We start from the raw sequence: 15,144 nt of genomic DNA on the forward strand, positions 1-15,144 counted from the left end.
TCAATTTGTTTTCTTTGATTCCTACTCTGACAAAATGAACAAAAAATTCAAAAGGGCTCTAACCATTAACAGCTTTTGTATGGAGAGAGAGCAGACTTCAAACACTGAGGAGACTAAAAACAGACTGTCCCCAGAGGAATCCCCTAAGGGGGATATGAGCTGCTCCTCAATACAAAAGAATCTCATAGAGGAAATCAAAAAGGCTCTCACAAGAGAGCTGGAAGAGAAATGGGAAAAGGAAAGGGAAGCTTGGCAAGAGAGCCTGGAGAAGTCATCCCATGCATTCAAAGACAGAGTGGATAAAGAAATCAAATCATTGAGAAACAAGATTAGTGAGCTGGAAAAGGTAAACAACTCCAAGGAAAACAGGATTAGTGAGCTGGAAAAAGAAAACAGCTCTCTAAAAAGTAAAATGGATAAAATGGAAAAAAATTCCATAGAAGATAAAAACTCAATTGGACAATTACAAAGAGATATAAAAAAAGTGAGTGAAGAAAATACATCATTGACAATTAGACTGGAACAAGTAGAAATGAATGACTCAAGGAGAAACCAAGAGGTAGTCAAGCAAAACCAGAGAAATGAAACAATTTAAAAGAATGTCAAGTACCTTAGCAGAAAGACAACAGACCTGGAAAACAGATCCAGGAGAGACAATTTGAGAATAATCTGACTCCCTGAAAAATGTGAGGAAAAAATGAGCTTGGACACTATTTTCGAGGAAATTATCAAAGAGAACTGCCTAGATGTTCTGGAAGCAGAGGGTAAAATAGACATTGAAAAAATTCATCGATCACCTACTGAAAGGGACCCTAAAATCAAAACGCCAAGAAATATAGTAGCCAAGTTCAAGAACCATCAGACAAAGGAAAAGATATTGGAAGCTGCTAGAAAAAAGCAATTCAGAAATGGAGGATCCACAATAAGGATAACCCAGGATCTAGCAGCCCCCACATTAAAAGAACAAAGGGCCTGGAACATGATATTCTGAAAGGCTAGGGAACTTGGTATGGAGCCAAGAATAACTTACCCAGCAAGAATGAGCATTGTTTTCCAGGGAAGATGGACATTTAACGAAATAATGAATTCCATCTATTTTTGATGAAAAAACCAAACCTACATAAAAGGTTTGATCTTCAAATACAGAACTCAAGAGATTTCTAAAAAGGTAAAAAAAATCTTGAGAACTATACTTCTGCCAAAAAAATATGTAAAGAACATATGTACAATTTTGTCTTAGAAACTAGAGGTAGAAAGGAAATTATATCATGAAAAAGTGTAAAGTGGTGGTACTACATCTCATGAAGAGGCAAAGGTAACCTATTATATCTGAGAGAAAGAAAGGAGGGAGATTAACATAGTATGTATCAATAGACATAATCGATTTATGGTGAAACTTCTTCCACTTCATTGAAAAGTGAAAGGGGAAGGGAATACAGAAATTGTGAGGAAAAGTGGTAAAATAAGGGGAGGAACTTTAAGGTGGGGGAGGGATCCTAAAAAGGGAGGGCTGTGAAAAGCAAGTGGTGTTCACAAGTTTAATACTGGGTAGGGGGGTAAGAGGGAAGGAAAGGGGAAAAGCATAGGCAGGGGTTAATAGGATGGCAAGCAATATAGAATTAGTCAAGGAATTATTCAAGGAATTAGAGTAGGAAATGAGGAAATCACATTATCACTCTTTGCAGATGACATGATGGTATACTTAGAGAACCCCAAAGACTCTGCTAAAAAGCTATTAGAAATAATTCAGAATTTTAGCAAAGTTGCAGGATACAAAATAAATCTACATAAATCCTCAGCATTTTTATACATTACCAACACCATCCAAGAGCAAGAGATACAAAGAGAAATTCCATTCAAAATAACAGTCGATAGCATAAAATATTTGGGAATATATCTACCAAAGGAGAGTCAAGAATTATATGAGCAAAATTACAAAACACTTGCCACAAAAATAAAGTCAGATTTAAATAATTGGAAAGACATTCAGTGCTCTTGGGTAGGCCGAGCGAATATAATTAAGATGACAATACTCCCTAAACTAATCTATTTATTTAGTGCTATACCAATCAGACTTCCAAGAAACTATTTTAATAACCTAGGAAAAATAACAACAGAATTCATATGGAACAACAAAATGTCGAGAATTTCAAGGGAAGTAATGAAAAAAAATTAAGTGAAGGTGGTCTATCTGTACCTGATCTAGAACTGTATTATAAAGCAACAGTCACCAAAACCATTTGGTATTGGCTAAGAAACAGACTAGTTGATCAGTGGCATAGGTTAGGTTCACAGGGCAAGATAGAGAATAAAAATAGCAATCTAGTGTTTGACAAACCCAAAGATCCCAACTTTTGGGATAAGAATTCATTATTTGACAAAAACTGCTGGGAAAACTGGAAATGAGTATGGCAGAAACTAGGCATGGACCCACATTTAACACCACATACTAAGATTAGATCAAAATGGGTCCAAGATTTAGGCATAAAGAACGAGATCATAAATAAATTGGAGGAACATGGGATGGTTTACCTCTCAGACTTGTGGAGGAGGAAGGAGTTTGTGTCCAAGGGAGAACTAGAGACCATTATTGATCACAAAATAGAAATTTTTGATTACACCAAATTAAAAAGTTTCTGCACAAACAAAACTAATGCAAACAAGATCAGAAGGGAAGTAACAAATTGGGAAAACATTTTTACAGTTAAAGGTTCTGATAAAGGCCTCATCTCCAAAATATACAGAGAATTGACTTTAATTTATAAGAAATCAAGCCATTCTCCAATTGATAAATGGTCAAAGGATATGAACAGACAATTTTCAGATGATGAAATTAAAACTATTTATACTCATATGAAAGAGTGTTTCAAATCACTATTGATCAGAGAAATGAAAATTAAGACAACTCTGAGATATCATTACACACCTGTCAGATTGGCTAAGATGACAGGAACCAATAATGATGAATGTTGGAGGGGCTGTGGGAAAACTGGGACACTGATGCATTGTTGGTGCAGTTGTGAAAGAATCCAACCATTCTGGAGAACAATCTGGAATGATGCCCAAAAAGTTATCAAAATGTGCATACCCTTTGACCCAGCAGTGCTACTCCTGGGCTTATATCCCAAGGAAATACTAAAGAAGGGAAAGGGACCTGTATGTGCCAAAATGTTTGTGGCAGCCCTTTTCATAGTGGCTAGAAGCTGGAAGATGAATGGATGTCCATCAACTGGAGAATGGTTGGGTAAATTATGGTATATGAATGTTATGGAATATTATTGTTCTGTAAGAAATGACCAACAGGAGGAATACAGAGAGGCTTGGAGAGACTTACATCAACTGATGCTAAGTGAAACGAGCAGAACCAGAAGATCATTATACATTCAACAATGATACTGTATGAGGATGTATGCTGATGGAAGTGGATTTCTTCAACATTGAGAAGAGCTAATCCAATTCCAATTGATTAATGATGGACAGAACCAGCTACATCCAGAAAAGGAACACTGGGAAATGAGTGTAAACTGTGAACATTGTTTTTTTTGTTGTTGTTGTTTTTTGTTGTTTTTGTTTTTGTTTTTGTTTTTGTTTTTGTTTTTGTTTTGTTTCTCTTCCCAGATTATTTTTACCTTGTGAATACAATCCTTCCTTTGCAACAACAACAACAACAACAACAACAAAAAAAAAAAAAAAAAAAAAAAAGCTATAATAAAAAAGGAGGAAAAAAAGATTGTCTCTCCTAGATCTATTTTTCAAGTTATTTGTTTTTCCAATTAACTATTTTACATTTTCTTCTATTTTTTCTTTCTTTTTTTTTTTGTTTGACTGATTTTTGCTATCTCAGTGAGTCATTTATTTCTATTTGTTCAATTGTAATTTTAATGAAATTTTTTTTGGTTACCTTTTTTAGTTCCTTTTGCATCTGGCCAATTGAATTTTTAAATGAGTTATTTTGTTTAATGGATTTTTCCCATTTCCCATTTTCTGTTTTTCAAGGAGTTGTTTTCTTTTTCTATTTTGTCAACTCTATTTTGTAAGGATTTGTATGCTTATTGTATGCTTATTCCATTTTACTAAAACTATTTTTTCTTCCAAATATTTGTTTCCTTTTTTAAACTCTTCTGCAATGTTGTCATTTCTTTTCCTCATTTTTCTTTCAACTCTCTTTTAAGATCCTTTTTCAATTCTACTAAGAGAGCCTGTGAGATAGATACCAACTCATATCACCCTTTGAGACTTCATATGGAGATGATTTGTTTTCAGTGTTCTCAGGGCTTGAGTCTGTTCTCTCCACAAAAAGTATCTTTGATCAGAGTTATTTTTTGCTCATTTTTTTTAAGGCTGAGGTCTGCTTTTAGGGAAAGGGCAGATTGCTCCCAGCTTCCTCTATAGGTGAAATCAGCTGATCTGGGTCTGTGCTGGTGGGCATGGTTAAGTCCCTCATTATTCTGGGGATCAGACATTCACTATTTACCTTTTGTGTTAGTGGTAGATGTCTCACAGTTAATCCACTCCACTGGGCTTGTAACCAGAACAGAGTGGCAAATGCTGCTGTATTTTAGCTAAGATCTTCCCAGTAGCTTCCCTAGCTTGTGGATGACAGGAAAAATTCAGATAAAATGTGTCTCCTCTCCACTATCTTGGCTTCAACCTTGCCAATAAACTTTTAATGGAAAACACCATCTATACCTAGAGAAAGAAGTTTGGAAATCAAATAGTAAACAACACATATGTTATGTTAACTTTAAAATTTTTTTTGTTTTATTTTTCTCTTGTGGTTTTTTCCTCTTGTTCTGAGTTTTCTCTCCCCACATGATTCATAAGGGAATATATAAAAACTAAATTAATGAATTAATAATTTGTACTGAGGAAAAAATGAAAAAAAAAGAAAAAGCATTAAGCCTAAGGTCCCAAGGAGAATCTTTCCCATTAGAGGGCTGGAAAAGGGAGGAGCATGGTTTTATATATTCAGGAGGACAGAATCTGTAAAGTAGCATTTACTAATAGGCAGTGAGGTAGAGTGATAACATCTCTTTATGGGAAATTATAGGATTTGGGTTCAAACATTGACTTTGCTATTGACTGTGTGGCTTTCGTAAATATTATGTAACCTTCAAAGACTGTTCAGTTTGCTTACTGTAAAATTCTGGGGGTGGGAATAATGAAATAGATCTTTGAAGTCTCTTTCAGCTATAAATCTTCTGAAATCTCTCTTTACAATTAGAGTGTTAGTTAACATTGATTTAATATTAATGAATTGATATAAAGGCAAATTAAAATCCCTCTGAAGTAGGACTATTAAAAATTTTGTAAATGAATGCATTGTTTAAGTTACTTATGATTTTTTGATATGCTAGAGCCAAGGAAGATGTCAAAAAATATGCATGGAAGATTTGACTCCATATGAAAATTGTTTTCTGAAGGAAAACTGAATATTAGGATCAATAATGAGGAAGATGTTTTACAGATTCTAGACATCTCTGGTTATTTGACTGATAAACTAGGAGTTTAGACAAAATCAGTTATACAAGGCACAGGTACTCCAAATAAAAGGAATCCAGAAGAGGTTTAATTTTCAGGAGTCCTATTATGTCTCTATCTGATCTGATATAAAGAGCCCAAGAATTAGTCTCATATTAAACAAAACAAAACAAAACAAAAAAAAAAAAAAAAAAAAAAAAAAAAAAAAAACACTTCCATAGTCTAGTTTCTGATAATGTCTTCAAGACTTGGTGCTTCTTTGTGTTTACTTTGTGTTTACTAATGAAAAAAAATGTAATGAAGAAGAAAATTGGTAACTTATTCAAATATAAATGATTGATTTTGTATATGTGTATTTGACTTTAGGGGTGTATACTGTGTAATTCAACAAATTATCTTAGTATACAGTGTTAGATGTTTTTGTCCTATTGTTTTCTAGTTTTCGCAAAGTTTTGGACAAATAGTAAGGTTTTATTCCAAGGACTAGGATCTTTAAGTTTATCAAACAAGGGTTAACATGATCATTTGATTACTGTGCTTTGGGTACCTAATTTATTACACTGATTCACCACTCTATTTCTTAGCCAGTACTAGATTGTTTTGATGATTGTTGCTTTACAATATGGTCTGAATTAATTTCTTTCTCAGAAAAATTGATTTTTTCATAATGTTTTGCATCACTTTCATTTTTCCCCCAATTTGTTTCCTGCCTCTCTTATCTGATTTTTAAGCTCTTTGTTGAGCTCATTGATGAGTTTTTTTTGTTTTTTGTTTTTTGTATTTGAGACCACTATCCATGTTTATATAGGTTTTTGCCATTACGTGTTTTGACATTGTTGTCCTCTTTCTGAATTTGTGTCTTGATCTTCCTTGTCATCATAATTATTTTTTATGGTAAGAGTCTTTTTCCTTTTTTTTAAATCTGATCTCTTCTCCCAGGGTAGAAAGGATATTATCTTGGGCTTCTTGAATTTGGAGTTGTAGGCTTTTTAACTGGTGCTGCATTAATATTGCTTTGAGGCCTATGAGGGAATTTGGGGCTTGATGGTGTGCTAAGGGGTTAGAGTGAGGTGGAGATATGGCACTGCTGGATGCTTTAGAGATCTATTGGATTACTGGTGCTTAGATGGAGTACTAATGATTGTGTCTGCTGAGGGCTGGTGGAGTATTTGTACATTTCTTGAGAGCTAAACTGAAACATGGAAGTCTAGCCTCTGGGGATTAACTGTATACTCTTGGGTTATGTTGAAGTACTGCATGGTTCTCAGACATAGTGTCTTCCATTTCCTATGGCTATGCTGAAACATATGGGGAATCCTGGTATTGTTGTTTACTTGCTCCAGTGCACTGGGCTCAGGATCTATTCTGTTGGTTTATTGAAGTAGAACTTGCTGGGACAATTTCTGTCCTGGACTGAACTTCCCCTTTCCCCAAGTAAAACATCTTTCAAACCAATACTTTAGGTGTTTTGGGATTTAAGATTGTTTAAACTTGACTCTGTGCTGGCTCCATTGCTAGAAGACTTGTCTTAGACTCACAATTCTGCAGGTATATGGAAATGAATATGATAAAGTTAAGAAAATTCTTACTTATTCCACCATTTTCCTCCACGAAAAAGATCTCTCCATGTGTTTTCTTAGATAGACTGAGACTTTGATAGCATATCTAATGTAATATAGCACACTTTAAAATTTTAATTCTTAAAATGTTTTCCAAATTAGACTTAATGACTATTTTGAAAAAAGTTCATGATTGTATTAATATACAGCTTCTGATTTTAGAGAGCAAATATAGAAAGGGGGAAAAGGGCTCATTCTGTTCCATTGAATTTATTAAATTCAAGGCTGAATCATATTGAAGTTTTTTTCCAGATCTAAGATTTATGTGATTCCATAATATTAAGATGTATTGATTTCTATTAGTTTCATTAATCTATTCTATGAGCTCATGATTTCTCTTTCTGTCTACAAGGATTTCTTTCCTATTATCTGTTTTGTTTGTCAAGAAGGATATTAGCTTTAAAGCAAATGAATGTTTTCCCATGAAAATCTTGATATTTCAAATCTATTTGAGACTTGCACAGAAGAGCGTCTCAGTGTACTAATTATGCATAACTTTGGATAAATACAGCATGTTTGAAATTAATTTCCATAAGTTGAATATTCTAAGAATATAACCAAGACCTCTCCCTATTCCTTTGTCTGTTCACCACATACCCCACCCAAGTTGTTTTTCATACCTCTTGTTTGAAAAGACATGAAAGTAAGATTTTCAGAGCTAAACTTTTATATCATTGTCTCATTAAGAATAATGATGCTGAAACCGAATTGTCTTAATTTTGATTCTTGTAATCAAAAAAAGGGGCAGCATGGTGTAATGGATTAAGCCAATAGATTTGATGTCATGAAAACATAACTTCAAATTATACCTTATCAGCTATGTGACCCTAGAAAAATAATTTGTCCTCTCTAGATCTCATTTTCCTTAGTTAAAACATGGACTTGGCCTCCAAAATTCTTTTTATTTCTAAATCTAAGAACTTATAATCTTTCCATTTTAATACTTGCTATCACAGTGTGCCTTCCATTGAAGTTTTAGTTATATGGGATTCAGTGGGGGATGGTTCATTTGTTTCTTTGTCTTATGGTCCCCCTGAAAGTCCTAAGGAAATAGATTCCAAACCACTCACATTCTTTCTATCAATGTTTGTTAATACTTCTTTTGTAAGACACATCAAAAGATTCAGTGGATGTTACAAGGATTGTTCTCAGGCAAGTCTTTTGAATTTCTTACTATGCAGCAAATACTTTTCTAAGGAAGGTCTCCAAATATCACCAAAACAAAACTCACACAGTAGTCCCTGATCTCAAATAAAATGCATTCTAATGGGAGAGGCAACATATTTAGGTACATACTATATATATATATATATATATATATATATATATATATATATATATATATATATATATATATATATATATATATATATATATATATATATATATATATATATATATATATATATATATATATATATATATATATATATATATATATATATATATATATACATACATACATATAAATAACATGAAGGTAACCTGAAAAAGAAAGGTATACATTACATATAGGACAATAGGAAATATTGTGATCAAGTAATTTCAAGAACTTTGGAGAGTTAGAGTTAGTAGAGGAAGAAAATAAAAGTAAGAAGGCATAAAACTATAAAAAGTTTTTACAATAAGTGAATAGGTGCTCATCAAATAAAGAATGATTGAATAAGTGATGACAAATAAATGTTATTATTCCATAAGAAACAATCAGCAGGATGATTTAGAAACTTACATGAAGAAATGCCAAATGAAATGAGTACAACCAAAAGAATATCACACACAGCAGCAATAAGATTATATGATGATTGATTGTGATGGACTTGTTTTTTTTTTCAACAAAGAGGTAATTCATTTTTACCTTTTTTGTTTTTTGCTTGTTTGTTTGTTTTTTCCTCTCATTGTTTTCCTTTTTTATCTCACTTTTCATATGTACCATGGAAATATGTTAAGAAGAATTGCACATGTTTAACCTGTGAAAATAATAGTTGTGATCCATATTCATTCCCCATAGACCTCTCTCTAGATGTAGTGGCCTGAATTACCTCTTTGTTGGGAAAAAAAAAAAGGCAAGCAAGAGAGAGGGAGGGAGAAAAAATTTGAACACAAGATTTTGCAAGGGTGAATGATGAAGAAATTTGGAAAGAGGAAATATTTGGTGGTGAGAAAGGAGATAATAAATTATGTTTCAGCATTTTGAACATTTTGACTTTGAACTATATATGAGACATATAGTTTAATCTATCCATTTGACAATTACTGTTTTGTAGAAGCTCTAGGGATAGATAAAGGATTTGACAAAAATCTGCATAACGATGATAATTGAACCTCTGGGAGCTGATGAGATGACAGAATGTAACAGTATAGAATGAAAATAAAAGATGCCTGAGGAAAGAGGCTTAATTAATTATTTTATTGGGGAGTGCAAGGCTATTGATTTTAAAGTATATTATAAATAGTAAAGAGGAGAGTAGGCTCCTTAGTTGTTGGATCCCTTGATACCTCTTTCTCCTAATTCCTGATCAATGATAGAAAGTGCCCACAGGTTCTCATAATGCTTATTTAATTTTATTTTTATTTCTTAAGAGGTTATAGTGGATATTCTCTACTTCTTAAGAGGCAATCAAACCTGACAGTCACTGACTCTTGCTAAAGTAATATTTTAATGTTAATGGTTATTCTAATCTAGAAATAGCCCAGGGACCTGTTAACTTTCACATAGAGCTTTAGCCAAATTAAGTTATTCTTAGTAATTGTGCCACCAGGGATGGTGTCCATCAGGTCATTTGCATTGAATTCTATGAGTTCCTCAGCTTTTTTCCCCATATTTCCATCTTATACCCAAAATACACACATCTGTTAAATTCGATTATCAAACTTTGATTTTATGGCATCTTAAGTTAAAACCTACAGCAACATCTACACTTTACTAAATATCACCTCACCTCATGACCTGGGATACATGGATGTGAACAGATTCAGTCCTTATTCAGAATTGTATATGTTTAATGATTTCTTCTTTATTGAAATGTGTTCTTTTATTTATCATCATGTATAAGCATAATCAAATGAGCCTGTTGGGGATTTCCAAGCTTTTGATGAGACAAGGCAAGGGTGAAGTAAAAGAATTTGCTAAATTAAAAGTAAAAGAAGTAAAAGTTTATTATAAATCATTGAAAGATCTCAGTGGAGCAGAACTCTCCAATGGAATTAGAGATCTGTCCATTCTGCCCATCTGCCCATTCTTTCCACCTTCTTATATATGATTTGAGACAATACAGAGCTATTGGGTTGGAATAGGTTTCAGTGAGGCTACAGAAAGTTTGATTAATGATAGTTCAAATTATATAGAGCTTAAGTGGTGTACTTAACATTAATTCAGTTCTATTGAAAGTTAAGTAGGGGTACTTAGCTTTAGTTCAGCTCTGTAGAAAACTTGGGTAGTATCAGCTGAACTCTATAGAAAGGTAAATTAGTGATACTTAACAGAGGTGGGGTTAGCTGACATCTAGGTCATAAGGTTAATATGGAAAGTGACTTTTTAGGGTCTCCAACCTCAGTTTCCATCGTCAAGCCCAGAACAAATTACTTACTTTTTGACTTTTCTTTGAAAAAATACAATCATTTTTTACCTAGGATATAATTTCTTTTTCTCTTCAGACTGCTATGATTTTTCTTTTGTATAAAATAGATTTGCTATGTTATAAGTCAATTTTTCTTAGTTTATTTTCATCACACATAAGAAAAGAGTAAATTTCAATCAATTTATCAATAAGAAGTAACATAAACTAGCCAAGTGTTTTTGCATCCAAAGAAGAAAGGCCTTATTACCAGGTTGACCACAAGGAGATGATTTTTTATCCATAGAAAATCATAAAGATCCCAGGTTGAGATCTTCATCAATTGCCCAAATAAATAAAATGTGGGTGAATTGAAATGTTGGATTTTAAAATATCATCTAGTATGTTTTATAGAAAGTTTATTAGTGACATTCTTAATATAATACCATCAGCTATTTGATTCATATGGTATGTTAAGGTTTACAAAATACTTTAAAAGTTTTATTCTCACAAAACTCTGGGAGGTAGATATTATTAACTCCATTTTACAGATGATAAACTGAGGCAGATAAAGATTAAATGATTTGGCCAGTGTCACATAGGAAGTATATGAGGCGAGGTTTGAATTAATTGAATTTTGGTCTTCCTTGACTCCAAAGCTAACACACTATTCTCTGCTACATTCATCTTCATATTAAGTTCCATATAAAAGGCTTATTTGGAGTTAATGTGCTGGGTCCTAAGTTTCCTGATGGCTACCTTCATCTCCTGATTCCTCAAGGTATAAATAATGGGGTTTAACAAAGGTGTGATAATAGTATAAAACACAGAGAGAATTTTAGTCCCTGAAAAGTTGCTAAATGGCCAAGCATAAATGAAGATACATGGTCCAAAGAAAAGAGTCACCACAGTGATATGAGCAGATAGTGTAGAGATAGCTTTTGACAGTCCACCAGTGGAGCGATTATGAACAGTGACCAGAATGACAGTGTAAGATAAAAACAATAGAATGAAACAAATCAGTGAGAGTAGCCCACTGTCAGCAATGATAAAGAGTTCCAGAATGTAGGTGTCCTTACAGGCAAGTTTGATCACTAGGGGAAGGTCACAGAAAAGATTGTCCACAACATTGGGGCCACAAAAGGGTAAGTTTACAGTTAAAACCATTTGACTCATAGTGTGTATGAAACCAATGGTCCATGAGAATAGCACAAATCTTTGGAGCAGGTGACGGCTCATGATAGATGTGTAATGAAGAGGTTTACATATGGCAACATATCTGTCAAAAGCCATGGCAATGAGGAGAGTCATCTCAGCACCCCCAAATAAATGCATGAAGAACATCTGAGTCATACATCCCCATAAGGATATAGTCCTGTGTTCTCTGAGCAAATCAACAATCATCTTGGGTGTAGTGACAGTAGATAGACACATGTCAAAAAAGGAGAGATTTCCAAGGAGAAAGTACATTGGAGAGTTCAGATGGGAACTAAATGTCACTGTGAGGATAATAAGGAGGTTGCCCACAACAGTGGCACCATAAAGCACAAAAAAGAACATAAAATAGAGAATCTGAAGTGTCCATGATCCAGAGAGACCTACTAAAATAAATTCAGAAATTGTAGATTTGTTCATTTGATCCATTAATCCAACTAATAGGTGTTGCAGATGTCCTTTAAAGGAAAAAAAAGAATCAGAACTCAATTTTAGTTAGTATATATTTTAATCATTATTATTTACTGTTACAATAATACATAGCTAGTTTTTAAAATAGTATATCATTAAAATATCTCGAACCATGAACTGTTTTAAGAGTCCCTAAAATGGTATTATGTTGTAGATTAAGAAGCCTTAGAAAGACAATTTGGTACTTTTCTAAGTAAATAACCTTTTAAATAGTCTAACAACAGACTCTATTGATTAAATGCCTATAAATGGTCAATAATGCTGTTTTGTTAGTTTTATCAGACTTGTTATTGATTCTGGGAAACACTCTTTACCAATGCAGATTCATTTTCTGTCCAACACATTTTAAGGATAGGAAATTACTTGAGAATGCTGAGAGTTTAAATGGCTTAAGGACACATAACCAGCACATGTTGGAGGCAGAACTTGAACCTAGATCCTTCTGATTCTGAAATCTGCAATCTAGTTATTACTCCACATGCCCTCTTAATATTAGGGATTAAAAAGTATTACTTTTATCATTGTCTTTTACTCTTATCAATTTTCTTCTCTTATTTAAAAAAAAATAAAAAGCAACAAAATTGCCTGCTATTTTTTTTTGTTTGTTTGTTTTCAGGATAAGCACACCAGATTTTCAAAATGCTATTATTCTATTTTTCAGTAATATTTTCAAATAGTGAGAAATGATTTGCTTCCAATTTATTCTATAATATTTTTCTAATGTTCCTCTAGAAATATGAGATAATTTACCACTTTTTACATTTTTAAAATTTATTTTACTAAAAAGCAAAATAAAGGGAAAAAATGGAAAAGGAATACAGAACAAAATAAGACAAAACAAAGCAAAACATTGTCACACACCCAGCAAAACATCAGGGAGGATTCAAATACTATATAACAATTATTTTGAAGTTCAAGAAACATAATAGTAGAAGAAATATATTCATAAGTTGATAATTTACTTCTAACAATTTGTCTAAAAGTGGAAAATATTCTCATTTTTACTTTTTTATAAATATTAAAGTACATTATATAGGCTTATCCATACATTCACAAAATATGAGAAAAAAAGGGAATTTTATGAATCACCTACACCCGTATCTGAGTAATGCTCCTTCTCACATAAGTGATCAGCAGTATTATATCTTTTCCCTGGAGATGGCTATATAAGGACTAACTCATCCCAAATCTAGAAAAAATTTATTTATTTGACCTTTCCCCCCATATCACATCCAAAATCTGTCATTTTTGAAAATTTATCTTATTGACTCTATTTGGGGATATCTAGAGATTTGGAGAATAAGCATATTTTCTTTCATAAGTTTACAAGCACTCAAAGATATCAATCATAACCTTTCCTCTCTCATCTTCTCTACCCCATGCTAAACATCCATAATTCCTGAAATTAATGCTCAATAAACCATACTTTTAAGCTCTTTCAATAATTTAGTCCCTCTCATTTAGATATGCTCTTGAGTACAAAAGGTATTCCTAAAAATTAGCATTCAGGATAGAAGCCAGTGCTTCAGATGTGGTCTAACAAGGACAGAATACAGTAAGACTGTCACTTCATTTGTGAACACTGTGCCTCTCAGTGCAATCTAAAATGCTATCATATCACACTTTTGAATATTTTTATCCATTTGTATTATTAAAATTTTAGATCTATTTCAGATGAACTGTTATCTAGTGACAGTTACATTATACTTTCACTATTGATTTTTTAAATGCAGAACTCCTATTGGTATCTTTTCTTTCTTGGTCATCTTCCCTCATTTCCAATAAGCTTGGATTTAGCTTCATTTCCTCTTTCCCTTATATACCATATCAATTTGGTCACAATTTATTTGACCATTACTCCTATCAAATTTTATCATATAATTTTACCTCAAATATTCAAACCCATCAATATATAACTTCTGCCTCTGACATCTTCTGACTATGTGATTTTAAGCCATTTAAACTCTTAATCTTCTCAAATAGCTTTCTTTTTTTTTTAAATGCCATTTTATTTTTCCAAATACATGCAAAGATAGTTTTCTCATTTTTAAAAAAGCCTTCCCTTCTAAAATTTTCTTTTTTTTCTTCTTCCTTCCTCCCTCCCCAAGAGAGTAAGCAATCTAATATAAATTAAACATGTGCAATTCTTCTAAAAATATTTCCATATTTGTCATGCTGCACAAGAAAAACGAAATCAAAAAGGGAAAAAAAGTGAATGGGAAAAAACCCAAGCAAACAAAGAACAACAATAAAATGTGAAAATAATATACTTTGAACTATATTCAGTTTCTGCAGTTTTCTCTATGGATGCAGATGGTATTTTTCATCACAAGGCTATTGAAATTGTCTCAGATCACATTATTGTTGAAAAGAGCCATGTCCATCACAGTTGATCATCATATAATCTTGTTACTGTAGACAATGTTCTCTTGGCCTCCTCACTTCACTTAGCCCTTAGATAACTTTTCAAAATGATAAGCTGTTTCAAAGAAAGTAAATCTGCACTAGGAGAGAGAGTTTCACATTATTTGGGGATCCATTCTTTGTCCATTTTACCCCAAAGCAATAAAATGCATCAAAAGATGGTCAGTTAATAGACTTTCATATCTTCAAATTATGTCTATTATAATTTGAACCCAAGGTTATCTCTCCAGTACTTATTTTGAAGCCCCAAATCTTTTCCTTTGAAACATACAAGGATATAATTTTGTCATAGAATATACAAGTTGGAAATGACATCTCAGGTAACTGGTTAGAAATCCTTTCTATACTAACCCTAAGAATTTATCACTTACATTTGAAGA

General features: G+C 32.7%; 1 protein-coding gene across 1 annotated transcript; it reads right to left on the minus strand.

Annotated features, from left to right (window-relative positions):
• Positions 1-11,368: 11,368 nt before the first annotated feature.
• Positions 11,369-12,298, minus strand: LOC141553423 (olfactory receptor 4L1-like). The gene has a single exon (XM_074285088.1). The coding sequence runs from the start codon at positions 12,296-12,298 to the stop codon at positions 11,369-11,371; it is 930 nt and encodes a 309-aa protein (XP_074141189.1).
• Positions 12,299-15,144: the final 2,846 nt, after the last annotated feature.

Source organism: Sminthopsis crassicaudata, chromosome 2 (assembly GCF_048593235.1).
Source record: "Sminthopsis crassicaudata isolate SCR6 chromosome 2, ASM4859323v1, whole genome shotgun sequence".
In the NCBI taxonomy this organism is placed as follows: Eukaryota; Metazoa; Chordata; class Mammalia; order Dasyuromorphia; family Dasyuridae; genus Sminthopsis; species Sminthopsis crassicaudata.

Bases quoted from the DNA above. Each gene is read 5' to 3' on its own strand.
- LOC141553423 (XM_074285088.1), bottom strand. From the start codon at position 12,298: ATGGATCAAATGAACAAATCTACAATTTCTGAATTTATTTTAGTAGGT.